This window comes from Octopus sinensis, linkage group LG5 (assembly GCF_006345805.1).
Source record: "Octopus sinensis linkage group LG5, ASM634580v1, whole genome shotgun sequence".
In the NCBI taxonomy this organism is placed as follows: domain Eukaryota; kingdom Metazoa; phylum Mollusca; class Cephalopoda; order Octopoda; family Octopodidae; genus Octopus; species Octopus sinensis.
In genome coordinates, this window is record NC_043001.1 from 87,738,292 (window position 1) to 87,755,791 (window position 17,500).

The window sequence follows — 17,500 nt, forward strand, 5'->3', positions numbered from 1 at the left end:
ATTCGTGTGAGACAGCTTTACTGTTACTAGAACTGCCATGACTGTTATTGCTACTGCTGTAGCTAACACTGTTGTTATGATTGGTAATCAATGGCAAGCAATTTGTAACACAAGTAATATAGAACAGGATGTAGTATTATCAAGGGAGTTAGTCTACTTAGTTTCCATATTTGCCAGCAGATAGCATCATGGTATCTTGGGCAAGAGTCTGCTGCTATAACTTTAGGCTGCCCAAAGCCTTGTGAGCAGATTTTGTGGAGGGAAACTAAAAGAAGACTCTTGTATATATATTCATGCATGTGTTTGCATGTATGCGTGCTTGTGCCTCCGCATGTTCTGATATCACATGATAGTTGTAAACAAACATCACCTTTATACCAGCAATGTTTGGAAACAAGGGAGGGTTGGTGACAGGAAGGCAATTCAACAGTAGGAAATTTGCCTCAATGAACTCTGATCAATGCAGGCATGTAAAAATGGATGTTAAACTGATGATGAGAAAACACAAATTCTTCCAATAAATTGTAAGCGTTATAAAATGGACAAATTTTTTTACCACTAAAATTATTTATTATTACTTAATCTCATTTGAAAATTTAACTAAAATATCACATTGGTAATGCTTTTTAAAAAAAATTTTAAGCAAAAACACAATGATGAAGGAAAATAAGAAATGTTTATTAACTAGTTATGGTTCTACAAGTGGAGGCACATGGTCTAGTGGTTAGAGCAGCGGACTCGCAGTCGAGGGATCGCGGGTTCAAATCTCAGATCGGCCGATGTGTATGTTTATGAGTGAAATACCTAAGCTCCACGTGGCTCTGGCAGAAGGTAATGGTGAACTTCTGCTGACTCTTTCGCCACAACTTTCTCTCACTCTTTCCTCCTGCATCTTGCAGCTCACCTGTGATGGACCGGTGTCCCATCCAGGTGGGGAACCTATATGCCAAGGAAACTGGGAAACTGGCCCTTATGAGCCAGGCATGGCTCGAGAAGGAACAAACATGTTTCTACAAATATTCGTAAACACATTACAATATGTAATACTTTTCCTGTGCATTAAACCAAAAGAATATAGCTTTTGTTCATTACTTATTGAATAGTTTATAAAGTATTAGAATTCACCACAGCTTTTATATACACCTTGCAACTTTCAAAGCCAAGATTTTTATTTAAAACTTTAACTGCCTTTTGAATATTATGTAGAAGGTATATAGATATCACTATTACATCATATGCCTAAGGAAGTAAGCTGGTAGAATCGTTAGCACGATGGGACACAATGCTTAGTGATATTTCTTCCAGCTTTATGTTCTGTCTGAGATCGAGTTCTGCCAAGGTCAACTTTGCCTTTCATCCTTTGCAGGTTGATAAAATAAGTACCTGTTGAACACTGGGACTGATGTAATTGTCTAGCCCTCTCTCCCAATATTTTAGACTTTGTGCCTGTAGGAAAAAGGATTATTACATGTGTCAAGGTTACTTGATAATAGTTAGATGATGCAAAAAATAAAATAATGGGTACTAACAAGTAATAGTAGTAGTAGTAGAAGAGGCTCAGATGAATGCTAATCACTATAATTTATAATCAACAACGTGTTCTACTAATGCAGTATCAGAACCATTACAGCATGATCAAGAAAATTCTAATGATTCTCTTTATCTGGATGCTATTGTAGAGTATGTGGAGGCATGTGGCTTAGTGGTTAGGGTGTCAGCATCATGATCGTAAGATTGTGGTTTCGATCCCTGGACCAGGCGATGTGTTGTGTTCTTGAGCAAAACACTTCATTTCACGTTGCTCCAGTCCACTCAGCTGGCAAAAATGAGTAATGCTGCGATGGACTGGCGTCCCGTTTCAGCTGGGGAACACATACGCCATAGAAACTGGGAAACCAGGCCTATGAGCCTGGCTAGGCTTTAAAAGGGTGCATTTATATTTTATTTTATTGTAGAGCATAAAAATTATCCTCTTTTGTTTGTCATGATAATGTTCATAAATTGCCATGGCTAGGAATCTATCATTTATGTAGAGAAAAAAAGAAAGGAGTCACTACTCAAAGGTATACTGATCTAATAATAATTTCTGTTTTAGGCACGAGGCCAGCAGTTTTGAGGTGTGGCAGTTAACCATTGACCCCAATACTTAACTGGTACTTTATTGACTCTGAAAAGATGAAAGGCAAAGTTGACCTTGACAAAATTTGAATTCAGAACATAAAGGGTAGGAAGCAGTACTGCAGATCATTTTTTTCCATCAAAGCTCAAATGATTCTTATTTCTTTATTGCCCACAAAGGGCTAAACATAGAGGGGACAAACAAGGACAGACAAAGGGATTAAGTCGATTACATCGACCCAAGTGCGTAACTGGTACTTATTTAGTCGACCCCAAAATGATGAAAGGCAAAGTCGACATCAGTGGAATTTGAACACAGAACGTAATGGCAAACAAAATACCGCTAAGCATTTTGCCCAGTGTGCTAACATTTCTGCCAGCTTGCCACCTCAAAGCTCAAATGATTCTACCAGCTTGCAACCTTGTATGTTGATATAATAACTTTTCTACTAAAAGCACAAGGCCTGAAATATTGTGTGTGTGTGTGTGTGTGAGTGGGGGTGGTTAGTTAATTATGTTAATCCCAGTGCTCGACGGGTACTTATTCTGTTAACCCTGAAAGGATAAGACAGTAAAGTCGACTGCATTGGAATTTGAACTCAAACATAAAGGCAGGATAAATACCATTAAGCATTCTGTCCTGAGTGTTAATGATTCTGCAAGCCTGTCATCTTATGTTGATTTTCAGTACCATTTTAAAGACAATTGCAGCTGTTTCAGACAACTCAAAATTCAATAATATAAGTATTGAGATTTTAATTGATTTTGGAAGTTTAGAAATGTTTATTCACACCACTTTGCGATTAACAGGACATTGCCTATTAATTTTCATTTCTCTAATAATTATTGTTTCTTTGATGCACAAGAAAGTCATGGGGGTTTTATTACTTGTGATGTTTCTCTTAATGACAACATTTACAATATAAAATTTCCAACAATGGATGGACTTTGAGTACCTTTATTATAGGAAAAAAGTTGTATATCTCTTCACAATGTCAAGATTAAATTTAGTAATACATAACCTACATTCTTGATTTGTAGCCTAACTTATATGCTTATTGTCTATAAGTTTTTAAGAACTTCAATGAAAAATATAAATCTATTACTATTCATTCTAAGTAGATTTTTCTTCTGAAAATGACGAACAATTTTTTTGTGTGTATATATGGTGATGGTGATAGTGGTAGTTGTGTTGAGGCTGCTGTAGGAAGCCAACCATTAATTGAAAGATGGAATAATAGAGGTACATGATTCTCTATGGCATGCCTAGATTGTTGCTGTGAAATATTCTAATAGACTAATAATGGTACGAGGTTATTCCTGAAATGTTAATTACATTTTCAACTTTGGTAAATAACACTTTAAAATACATTTTCCTAGTAAGCTGAATTTAAAAATAAGCTTATCATCAAGTACCAACATAAAGTGGCAAGCTACCAGAGTCATTACTGTACTTGACAAAATTCTTATCAGTATCTCTTCCAGCTCTTTATGTTCTGAATTCAAATACTGCTTTTCATTGTTTCAGGGTTGATAAAATAAGTACCTGTTGAACACTGGAGTCAATGTAGTCAACTTCTCCCTCCCTTCAAAATTGCTGGTTTTGTACTAAGATTAGGAAGAATTATCAAGTCCTTTGCATGTTGGTGACTGATCTCATATCAGGTTTGAAAGTATGGGAAATGTGTGTCAGTCATGTGAAATGCTTTTTGGGATGGAAAATACTGTTGCTGCTTTTCAAAGAATAATTGATGCTATAATTATTGTTAGTCGGTTGCAACATTTGCTAATCCTGATGATGCTATTGTATGTGGAGTAAGCATGGAGGTATATCACTAAAATTTAGACTAATGTTACTTATGATTATCAGGAAATATCAAAATGACAGGGGAGGGCCTGCACACACACAATATATACATACATACATACATATATATATATATATATATATATATGTATATATAAATTAGTAATGCAATACTAGAGTATTGGTTTCTAGTAAAGAATAGCCCGTGAAGGGAAAATTATACAAAGAAGTAAATATATGGCACAACGAAGTACCGATATTTACTGGAAATAGCGAACGTAATAATACGCGGTGAAGCTATACATTAGCGTCGTATTATTACGTTCGCTATTTCCAGTAAATATCGGTACTTCGTTGTGCCATATATTTACTTCTTTGTATATATATATATATATATATATATATATATATATATATGTAAATAATTAAGAGACAAAACCTCTATTAAGTAATTCAATTAATAGTGAAAGATATTATCTAGAATAAATCATATAGAAAAGTTTTAAATATATTATAATAAATCTTATTCTAAAAATCACTATTTAATTTAGTGATTTTTAGAATAATATTTATTATAATATATTTAAAACCTTTCTATATGATTTATTATAGATAATATCTTTCACTATCAAATGAATTACTTAATAGAGGTTTTGTCTCTTATTTACATATATATTGTGAAATTTGATTTAGTATTGCTAAATTGAATTTTTCCCTGTAAGTTTGGAATTTTATATTCACTACTATTAATTATATATATATATAATATATATATATATATATATACTCTTCTTTACTCTTGTTTCAGTCATTTGACTGCGGCCATGCTGGAGCACCACTTTTAGTTGAGCAAATCGACCCCAGGACTTATTCTTTGGAAGTCTAGTACTTATTCTATTGGTCTCTTTTGCCAAACCGCTAAGTTACGGGGACGTAAACACACCAGCATTGGTTGTCAAGTGATGTTGGGGGGACAAACACAGACACACAAACACACACATATATATATATACATATATACAACGGGCTTCTTTCAGTTTCTGTCTACCAAATCTACTCACAAGGGTTTGGTCAGCCCGAGGCTATAGTAGAAGACACTTGCCCATGGTGCCACACAGTGGGACTGAACCCGGAACCAAACAAGCTACTTACAACACAGCCACTCCTGCGCCTATATATATATATATAATATAAGGTGCATGACCTAGTGGTTAGGCTGTTGGGCTCACATATCGTGTGTTTAATTCTCAGACTGGATGGTGCATTGTGCTCAAGAGCAAAACACTTTATTTCATGCTGCTGCAATCCCCCTTTCAATGAAGGGAGAATGTTTATCTGCTTGACTAATCAGTGGGGTAGTATTGTTTGAAGGTTAAATTGATGCAAAGTGTATTGTGACTAATGATGTGTAACAACATCTAATAGTTTGGTCAGTCACATGACATATATATATATATATATATGATGATTGCTTCAATTTGATGGATGATAGCCATGCCATCAACAGACACACACTCAACATGCCATCACACAGCACACTCACTCCATTGACGAGCCCTTAGATGACTTTTAAGACCAGTTGCTGACTGACAGGGTTTAAAACACAAGTAACAGATATTCAAGTTTCTTCTATCTCTTTGCCCTTTGGAATCTGTTTCTGAAGGAATATTTTTGCGAACTAGCATATATCTTTAAGTCCAGATACTGTCTTACATGTTCTGTGACATATGACACAAATCATAAGAGGCAGTTTCTGTTCAAGATTATTACCTACCTGGGTATTTCAATTTTCATGTGACTTCATATGATTCGCATATCCTGCTTTTGACAACAGAACACGATCACACATAATACATATCCAATGTTCACTGTTGATTTCAGTTCCAATTGTTCCTTTGCGACAGGCCCTATTAAGCTGAGAGTGCTGAATCCTCTTTTCCTCCCAGGCATTACAACCAGTCCTAACAGCACCTCTCCACTAGTTCCGATCTAGAACATCAATTTCCCAATCATTTTCGTTAATATCTAGTTTCTTCAGGTTTTCCTTCACACAGTCTTTATACTTTATTCTTGGCTTATGTTGTGGTCACTTACCAGAGTTGAGCTCACCATAAAAAAGACACTTTGGCAAGCGCTCATCTTTCATTCTAATAACATGTCCAGCCCATCTCATTTCAACCAAGATAACATATTGCTCAATTGAGCTACAACGTACCAAATGCAAAACTTCTGTATCTGGTACGAAACATTCCCACTTGACTCCCAAGATACGTCTGAGGCACTTTTGATGAAACACACATGTATGTGTGGAATTCCCCGTTCGTCGATTAGAGTTGGAAAAAGTTCTTGCAGACTGGAAACAACCTAAGTCCAGAGAATTCCTGTTTGTGCTTCAAGTCCATAAAATTTGTTAACCGGATCGGTCTAAGGGAGAAAACTCGTCCTGTTTAAATCTTAAACTGAATATTATTCTTAAATTAGCAGATACCTGGCGTTGCTCGGAATTAAAATGGTAAAGTTTTTTTTAATTTTTACTTGTTTCAGTCATTTGATTGTGGCCATGCTGGAGCACCACCTTTAGTCGAACAGATAGAAAGAAAGAAAGAGGGAGAGAGGGAGGGAGGGAGAAAGAAAGAAAAAAAGATGGAAAGAAGGAAGGAGAGAAAAATGGAAGTAAAGAAAGAAAGAAAGAAAGAAAGAGTGAGAAGGAAAAAGGAAGGGAGAAAGAAAGCAAGAGGGAAGAAATAATGAAAAAGAAGAGGGAGAAAGAAAGAGAGCGGGAAGGAGAAAGAAAAAAAGAGGGATGGAGAAAAAAGAAAGAGAGAGAAAGAAAGAAAGAATAAAGAACGAAAGAAAAAAAGAGGGAGAAAAAGGGAAGGAAAGAAGACATAGACCGAAAGAGAGGAACTATTACAGAGGGTGAGAGAGAATATATGTAAGCAAAAGAAACAGAGAATATGAAAAGGGAGAGAAGTGGTTGAAAACTTCACCTTTTTTTCCTGATTTCTCACTTTGCGCAGGAGCACTGGGCAAAAATTTATAGTGCATGACCATCCTTGGTACATAAGTAATGTGTGTGTAAAGTTTGGTGAAAATCGGTTGAAAACTGCAGAAATGCATTTGTATTACACACATAGACACACGCACAGACATCTTTTGTTTTATATATATATAGATAACAAATTAACTGACTGTAATGGTATTCTATCTCCAGATTGAAGAGAGGTTATATGCTCTCCGCCATTACAGGTCATGTATAAAGGTAAGAGCTTTATGGATGTGAAACCATTGGCCACTCTATGATTGGACATATATTCAACTGCATGTAAATACAGGATGGTCCTAAAGTCTTGTCATTCACTACTGAAAAGTAATAAGAATTATAGAGAAACAATATAATAATATCAAACACATGTACTGGTTTTAGTACTTTCATTGAAACTGACACTGTCACACATTGAGAAAATCTCTATGAACACCATCGTTTTTGTGGCACAGAATGATGCAGTGCCATGTCCTGTGTAATATTTAATGAAGCTATGCTTTGGTGATTGTTGCAAAGGCTAACAAAACAGCGTCCTTCAACTGTTGGGTATTCTGGTATCACTCTTGTGAAACTCTTTCCATGATAATACCCCACAGAGAGTTGTCACAAGATGTGGGGTCTGGACTTCTGAGAGGTCAATTGAGAGGTGCTGGAAGTTGTTGCAATCCTCGCCCCATCTATCTATCCCCCAAAACTTCATTCAGGTATTCCCTGACATTGATGGTATAGTGGGGTGGAGCACCATCTTGTTCAAACCGACAATCATTCAAATCCACATTCAATCTCTGGAGCTGTGGAATAAACCACTCCCTTAACATGGTAAGGTAAGAGTGCTGGTTAACAGAGCCCTCAGAAAAATAGGGTCCTATCAAGTGCTTACTCGATATAGCAGCCCAAATCATCACATGTCGTGGGTTGTGCTCCAGTTCTTCGTAATAGTGCAGATTTTCTTTGCTCCAGAAATAAGTACTCCTAGCCCAGGTGCTATGGTAAATTGCACATTCGTTGGAGAAAAACACCTCTCCACATTGTGGGATTATTGGAAACACATCAAGAAACCATCCACATGCCACACATCTCTTGTCCCTGTCGTTATTACTTAGTTCATTAATGAATGTTGGCTTAAATGATTTCAAATGAAGATCCTTTGTTATGTGTGTTAACATTGTGGTTTTTGGAATTTGTACCTCAGAAGAACGTTTTTGCAGTGACATTGAGGGTGATTGTAGCACAGATGTCTCCACCTCTGCACATGTGTCCCTTCATGTTGAGGGTTGTTCTATCCTCAGTTTGTGTTGTTAATTAGTCCTGTCAGAAACATTTTGTGTTCCCAATGCAATATCATCTTCTTTGGAGGGGCTAGTCTGCTGAATCTTGCAGTAAAGTCATGTTGCCCATCTCCATACTCTTGCCAGAATTCACCCGATCATGTGCCCATACACTTGCAATCAACCTCTCTTCCAAACTGTAGGAGCTTTTGTCAGCCATCTGAAATAGAAAATTAAAATAATATTTACAGGGGGTGACAAGAGTTTCGGACCACCATGTACATTACTACTCAATAACTTAGAGTGTGCTTCTTTTTTCGCATATACGATTCATTGACAACATAGTAGTTCAGGGTTCAGTCTTACTATGAAGGATCTTGGGCAAGTGTCTTCCATAATAGATCTGTGAATGTATTTAGTAGACACCAAAAAAAAAAAAAAAGCCTGTTGTATATATATGAATGTCGATTGTCAATTATAACAATGAGGGTTCCAGTTGATTCAATTAACAGACCAGTCTGCTCTTGAAATTAACAAGCAAGTGGCTGAGCAATTCCCAGGAAGAATCAGCATGACACAGAATGTGACAAAGCTGGTCCTTTGAAATACAGGTACTACTCATTTTTGCTAGCTGATTGGACTGGGTGAACTGGAGCAATGTGAAATAAGGTGTCTTCCTCAAGGACACAACACAATTGTCAGAAATCGAACTTACAGCCTTATAATCATGAGCTAAATACTAAAACAACTAAGCCACATAAGTGTGTATATATATATATATATATATATATATTATATATATATATATATATATATATATTAGTTATAATTAAGATTTGAAATTTAAAATTTAGCATCCAAACTGCATTTTGGGTATATCCCTAGTAGTATGTTGGCAGAACACATTCACCTCTTATGGCTACCTGGCAGCATCCATGATAAATGCACATTCATTACTGTATCTACATTAGGAATTCCTCAGTGCACATTGAATATATTTTAAGTTTATACCTGTAATTATTGGGGCCCTGTGATATGTAACACACTGCCTAAATACCAATCTTGAGAAATTAGGCTTCTCAAAACCATGAAGGAGAAAGCTGATTCAAAGACTGCAGATCCAATCCATCACTGGAAACGTAAAAATTTGTAAAACTTTTTAGAAGTTTATCATTTAAGTATATACCAGAATGTCTAGATATGCAACTTTATGCAGGAAAATGCATGCATAAAACAAAATATGCAAATCTGCATGTATACCTATGTACATACAAGAATACCCTGTTGATGTTGTTGAAATTCCAATGAAGGAGCCTTGGATCTAAGTTAGAAACTAGCTCTTTCTCTATTTGCAAGAAATCTTGAAATAAAACTGAACAAGGACATACATACATCTAAAGACATACATATATGTATACATGCAAATAAGCAAGCCTATATGTGACCATTAGGTCTGCTAGAAATATCAGCCAAATTTGCATCATTTGGGAAGGCCAGCATCATGAAATTTAAACCTTTAGTTACCATATTTCTATTAAAATATCTTGCCTTAATTTAAATTAATTATGAAAATAACTAACAATTTAGTAAAATTATTGTCATAAAACTGGTGTATAGCAGTAAGCTGGCAGAATTGTTAGCATATCAGACAATATGCTTTGTGGTATTTTTTCCTGCTCTTTATGTTCATAGTTCAAATACTGCTATGGTTGACTTTGCCTTTTCTCCTCTTGGGGTTGATAAAATAAGAACCAGTTGGGCACATTTTGTTTTTTAGTTATTGGGTTGTCCGGAAAGTTTGTGCCAAATTTTAAAGGTCAATAAATACTTGCCATTACATTTTTAATCAACTAAATATGAACCATGTTGTTGCACAATGCATCTCCATCTTTCCTTTAACTTGAAAATACCTTCTTTCCAGAATATAGGTGGTTTCATGGCAAACAATTCATCAAAGTATCTTTTTACATCATCCAAGGAATTGAAATTTTTAGCATTAAGATTATTCTGCAGAGACCTGAATAAGTGGAAATCCAAAGGAGCAATATCTGGTGAATATGGAGGGCTGGGTAACACATCTCAGCCAAGCTGCAGCAATTTTTGTCTGGTTCCCAAAGCATCAAGTGCCGAAAATGAACTTTCTTATCTTCCATTTTAAAGGGTTATGGAATTAATACAGGTTATAGGAACATAAACCTTCTTCCACGAAATGATAGCTTAAACTGTACTCTAAATGGAAGTGTAATCAAATCCTATTTTATGGATTCAACCATGTTCTAAAATAAGTCAAAAGGTAAGCTACTATAAATCAGCACAAACTTTCCGGACAACCCAATACTTTCTCAAGTAATACCAACTCATAAAGGACAGTTTCCCAGTTTAACGGCATATATATTCTCCGCTTGGATGGGATGCCAGTCAATCACATGATTACTCATTTTTGCCAGCTGATGGATTGCAGCAATGAGAAATGAAGTGTTTCGCTCAAGAACACAATGCATTGTCCAGTTCAGGAATCAAAACTACAATCTTATGATCATGAGTCCAACATCTTAACCTCTAAACCACATGCCTCCACATCAGTTGAGCACTGGAGTTGATGAAATTGACTTAATCCTCCCCAGTTATTTGCCTTGTACCAAAATTTGAAACCATTATTTAGATGCTGTTTGGAACATAAATGAACACAAACTTTTGGGTGCAGGGTTTTCATTTAAATCATTTTGAAACAAGAAGTTTGTATCATAGGACCAGATGCAGTATCAGTTTGGTTGGTATCATAAAGGTTAACTTTCACTTATGCTTTGCCTCTTATGTAAGTTAACATTAAACATCCAACAGATCTTGACCATCTCATTTCTGTGCAGCGTCCACGTCTGAACCTACACATCAGCATCATCATCACCATTGTCATTATCATCATTGTCATCATCATTTAGTATCTGTTTTCCATGCTAGCATGGGTTTGGCCGGATCTGGCAAACCAGAGAATTGTGCCATGATCCACTGTCTGCTTTGGCATGGTTTTTATGGCTGGGTGTCCTTGCTAATGCCAATGCCCTTCCTACTGTCAAATGCCCTTCCTATTGTCAACACACAGCCCTAAGAATAATTATTCTTACCAACTGTAATTGATGTGTTTAATTAACAACTCATAAATTCATTAATTTATTTTGTGTCATTTCAAGGACCATACCAACCACCAATATACCCAGGTGGAAGCACTTCATACCAACATGGACCAAATATTGCACCTCAGCCAGTCCTTGTTGTTCAAGAGATGGGATTCGGCCCAGAACCAAAAGAAATGGTGTGCCCCTATTGTCAAGCTTACGTCAGAACCTCAACAGAATACCAAACCGGAGCTTTAACATGGCTGGTCTCTGGACTTCTTTGCTTATTTGGGTAAATTCTCTATTTATTGTATTATTTGAAAAATCATAGAAAATCAATCAAAATGCCTTTCGGTATTTATAATATTTTACATTGTGAGCTCAAAACCTTATGAGAGCATCTTTACTTTTCATCCTCTCAGGGAAGATAAAATAAGTACTCATTAAAAACTGAGGTCAATTAATTTTAATTTGTATTATTAACAAAGTACACAAGAAAAGGAGGTAATATGAAAGCTAAGCAAGTTTCCACAGCTGAAATTCTGATAAGCTGTTTATATATCTTTCTTAACATTTCTCAAGTCTTCCCTGTTCCTTCTTTATTACAGTTTATTCTGTTTGATCTGTAGTGAAGTATTAAATATCATTAAATGTTGACTAAAGTGTTATGAAACGTTCAACGCTTAGCTTTTTATTCACATACTTCATAGCAAACTTTATAATGAGACAATTCTGGGTTATGTTTATATATATATATATATATTATATATATATATATATATATATATATATTTATAATAAGTGTAGGTCGTATACGAGTGGGTATATGTTTATAAAAAAGAAGTTTGAAAACACCACTATATAATATGAATTTTAATTTTCTTAGAAATTTTACATGTTTTGGTTCTTCTTGAAAAAACGAACCTTATCAAAAATATTTAAAAAAGTTAAGTGTAATAAAAAAGTTCATAATTGTTTCTTACTGGTCTCAACAGAATCCAAGTGCTGGTTTTTTTGTGGGGAGTAAGCATAATAGCTGTCTTATTTATTTGAACACATAAGACAGCTATTATACTTACTCCCCACAAAAATCCCACCATGTGAATTCTGTTGAGACCAGTAAGAAACAATTATGAACTTTTTTATTACACTTAACTTTTTTAAATATTTTTGATAAGGTTCGTTTTTTCAAGAAGAACCGAAACATGTAAAATTTCTAAGAAAATTAAAATTTATATTATATAGTGGCGTTTTCAAACTTCTTTTTATAATATAAATATATATATATATATATATATATATATATATATATGTGTGTGTGTATACTCATATATCTGGGTTGTTGGTGGCTAGTTTTTGAAGTTCATCAGGAGGGTGTACCTCTGATGTCACACACACACACACACTCATACAGCTGATACACTGGCCGACACATACATTCACATATTCATGCACACAAGTACTCACACAAGGCTGATATACAACTGCACCCATATATACACATACCCTAGGAAACACACACAAATGAGCTGATGCTATCAGCTCTCACCCACATGCCAGCCTATCCAACTCATAAATACACACACATAAGTTTTAGATATCCACATATACACATGCATACAGCTACCACTCACACACACACACACACACACACATCCTTGCTGGCCACGTATCTGATGTCCTGCAAGTCTCTACAAAGCAAGAAGTCACCAGTTTGTACCTAATATTCAAGCATGCTATGGACCTACAATTTTTGGCTTCATGGGTCTTTTTGTTCTTGGGGATAAGAGTAGCCTGTGTAACCATCAGCCAATTTGTTATATCTAGCTCAGCATCCATTGTTTCTTCAGATAGGTTTATAAGAGTTTCCCTGTAGAATGTGAGCTTTTTGTACCAGTAGCCTTCTATCAAGTCTCTCTCAGGTGATTTTCCATTCTGAAGTTACATAAAAACCACCAGGAATGTTTCACTGATGATGTTATATGATTTGGGAGAAGCATTTACAATACTCACTTCGTAGGTCGCGTAACCATGCTGCATTGCGGTTGTGCTCTTTGGTTACATTCCAGATTCCCTGCTGTATGTATGTATGTATGTATGTATGATGTATGTATGTGTGTGTGTGGTGTGTGTGTGTGTGTGTGTGGTGTGTGTGTGTGTGTGTGTGTGTGTGTATGTATGCATGTATGTATGTGTGTGTGTGTGTCTGTGCGTGCATGCATGTCTTTGTCCATCACCACTGCTTGATAACCGGCGTTGGTATACTTACGTCCCTGCAACTTAACAGTTCAGCAAAAACATTAGATAGAATAAATATCAGGCTAAAATAAAAATTTTTTATTGGGGTCGATTAAGTAAAGGATAAACATAAAAGATTAAAGGAATATAAAATATATGAAGTTAGAAATTAAAACTACAAAATGCTAGCTTTGCTCTGGACACACTCGTCAAGGGAAATAACTTTTCATCGCTTCAGTCTAGATGAGCTTCGTATCTCCCTCGCACTCAGAGTAGGATCTGACGTAAACCTCTCGATTCTATAAATCGGTACTTTTCAGTTATCTCCCCACATTAAAAAATTAGGTTATCTCCCCACATTTTATGAAAAATATCGGTACTTTTGGTTAGCTCCCCCAGCTAAAAATATTGTTTAACCCTCATTAAAAAAAAAAATGAAAAATTAATAAACATGAAAACTGAAAAAAATTATAAACATCTTATTGAATCTCATAATATTTTTATAACAAATCATACCATGTCTATTGTTAAAAGTCAACAATGTGTTGAAGTATTGAATTAAAAGGATCTAACCCTTTTAATCCAATCTCTTGTCGCCTAATAAACTTGTACATATATGAATCCTGTAGACTTCTGTGAGTGCCATTTTGTCTTTTACTTTTTTCTTTAGCACTCTTCCAAAGTCTTTCGATATTTTGGGTGTGAGCTCTATTAGTAGGGTTGACAAAGTGTAGTGAATGATTAACAGCAAGATATTGAAAATGACTAATATTAATAAAATTTTTATATGCTGACCATTCGTCACTTGTACCTGGTCTTATATTATTTTCCATCATTGGAAGAGGTGTTGTCGCAGACCTGTCAGGGACAATAAACATGAAACACTCTGTTGTTTCTCTCCAAATACCTCCAAAACCCCATTGTCGAGGTAGTTGACCTCTGACATAATTTTTTCTTTTAGTGAACAAACATTTATTTCAACAGTCATGTTGGGTCCTCCAATCACTCTTTGGTTAACCAAAATGTGTGCAGCATAAATTTCTCTCAAATAATTATTCCAGTCAACAACGCAACTGGCTTTCATTTTGAGCTTATGCTCACAAAATTCGATACTTGTGATGTTGTGTGCCCAGCAATATATGAAAAGTGCTGCTTTACGAAAAGATAAACATGAATTAGCAAATCAATTATTTGTTCTTAGTCTTTTTTCTTGTCTGCATCCACGAATTCTATACCGCCATCTATTTTGACTTCAAACTGAGAAATTCATAAAATGATCATTGTTGCATTGACTTTCTTGATGAAATTGGATGTTTCATCTTTGCAAATATTGCTTAGACATAAAAAAGAATCCTTAGGTATCCTTAGGAATGAGAACCAAGGTTCAAAATTTCCACAAGACACCTGAAGAAGGCTGGAGGGTATATCAGCTGAAACGTTGTGTTAACAACAAATAAGATGAAGACAAATATGTGTCGAATGTAAATAATATACAGAATTCCTCATCTCTTAAATATAGAACAGTAAGAAACTTGTTCTGGTCCCGTCTTTCGTACTTTAAATTCTTATCTCTTAGCTCCCTTCTTCCACTGTAGTTCCATTCATCTGAAGGGAACCTTAGTCTTGCAAGGTACAAGGCAACCTCACTTGTGCTGGTGTCATGAAAAAAAGCATCCAGTACACTCTGTAAAGTGATTGCCATTAGCAAGGGCATCCATCCATAGAAACCATGCCATAACTGACATTGGACTACACACAATGCAGTTGGAGCCTACTGAAGCACTCAACCTATGCCAACATGGAAGATGGATGTTAAAAGACAATGGTGATGATAATGTTCTTTATAATGAAAAAAATGTAAGGAGAAACTGTAACATTGTATTGATTTTGGAATTGTTTGTAACTTTAATGTGCTTTGTTTCATTCTAGTTGCTGGAGCGGATGCTGTTTGATTCCTTTTTGTATTGGAGATATGCAAGATGTGATCCACCATTGTCCAAATTGTAACCAAGTTGTAGGGACTTATCAACGCCTGAGTTAGATCCTGTACTGTTTGCACTGCATGTCAAATCCATATAAGCAGAATATTTTGTTTTTTTCTTCCCCATATATATATATGTATGTATGTATGTATATTTCAAATATATGTTAGTAAAGATGTACATGCAAAACTTGCAGTTTAATTCTTGTGTCAGTTAATAGTAAAAGGTAAATGTATGTTTTAAAATAGAGAGTTTCTAGGAAATCTAATATAAAAACTTGAAACGAAAGCATGGAAATTTACTAGAAAATAATTATATAAATAAAACAATTAAAACAAAAACGAACTTGAAATTTGAGATTTAAAAGTTTTCTCTCATTCTTATAAAAAAAACAAAACAAATTTGAAATAAATTATTTCTTCTCTTTTATATGAAATATATTCACATTTCTATTCTCCAAATACCTTATATTTACTTGTTGGTATTTTAACTATCTCTTAATTCATCCTGCAAATTATTTATTTAAAAACTATTTTCCCTGTTTTCATAGGAAATAAGATTATTTAATGATTAAGAAAGCAATGAAAGACCACTCCTCTCCACTTTGCTTTGAGATTAAAAATTGATCTCGTATTGGTATGTGTGATAACATCCATATATGTAGCAGTATAGAATCTTAAGTCGAGAGACACATATGGTGCTGAATTGACAGGGGACTGTGTACAATTAGCTCCTATCACTGGTTTTGTGATGTGTCTATGACCTAGAAGCTCAAATTTCAATAGGAGATTCTTTATGTGGTCTTCAACCTGCTAAAAGTATATTCTGATTCTCCTTTAAATTACATCTTACCATCTTAAAAAAGGGAATTACACATTGGCTGATGCAACTTTAGACACACCCTTTATCCAAATGTAAGATTGGATAATCATAACTAGAACATCTCTGATCATAGGTGTGTTTTATCAGAGCTGACCTGGTACTCAACAACACAGTCTTGCTTTCAGTTCTATCACCATCATTATCATTCTAATGTTGATAGAAAAGGAAGCCATCACAGGTATGAATAATGATCCAGTTGTGGGATACTTGTGGCTCCCTTCACTAGATCACTATGCAAGCCATAAGTAAAACACACCAAAACACTCTACACTTGTATGCATGTGTATTCTTTTGTATTTTCATCATTGCATATTATAGTTTCTATTAGTTGTAATATGATGTCAGGTACATGTAATGAGATAGTTGAAGGATACCTGTGCCTTCGCATGATTGATTATACGTCAAGACTAACACATGCACACGTGTGTCATTGTATGTGTGTATGTCTCTCTCTCTCTGATTCTTATTGCTCTTACTGTGCACACAATAAGTCCTGTGATGATGGTGTTTAAACATAGAGTGATGATGGCATTGAAAATTGACCACAACAACAATGACATTAACAGGAATGTTAAAAAAGAACATAAACTAAAGTATGATAATGATGATGACAATGATGACAATGATTATGATGATGACGACGATGATGATGATGATGATGATGATGATGACGATGACGACGATGAAGAAGTAGTTGCAGTCGAGGTGAAAAAACAACAGCCACTGTGTTTGCTATATCAGCACGTTTTTGCTGTTGGTAATAAGGTGGAGATGGTGTCGTAGGATTGATAGATATAAGGTGACAGATCTATTCTAGACATACAGTCAGGTTGTATGTGCATGAAAGAGAGTAAAACAAAATAACAAAAGAACATGAGTTGAAGAACAGATGATGATGATGATGATCTTGATGATTATTGCGGTTGTGGTGGCAGTAGTGGCAGTGGCTATTAATATGATAATGACGACGGCAAAGATGGTGGTGAGTGTAGGGGTGAAATTTACTAGAGAGAGAAAAAGTAAAGATCTTATTCTTTATGTGGCCC

At 35.2% G+C, this 17,500-nt stretch overlaps 1 protein-coding gene across 1 annotated transcript in view; it reads left to right on the top strand.

The window, feature by feature from the left end:
• Positions 1 to 15,924, top strand: part of LOC115211624 (lipopolysaccharide-induced tumor necrosis factor-alpha factor homolog) — a 29,695-nt gene extending 13,771 nt beyond the window's left edge. Inside the window, exons 3-4 of the mRNA XM_036502874.1 lie at positions 11,428 to 11,644; positions 15,520 to 15,924. Coding sequence (XP_036358767.1) covers positions 11,428 to 11,644; positions 15,520 to 15,631 — 329 coding nt within the window. The 3' untranslated portion in view covers positions 15,632 to 15,924. The remainder of the gene's footprint in view (positions 1 to 11,427; positions 11,645 to 15,519) is intronic.
• The last annotated feature ends 1,576 nt before the right edge of the window (positions 15,925 to 17,500 follow it).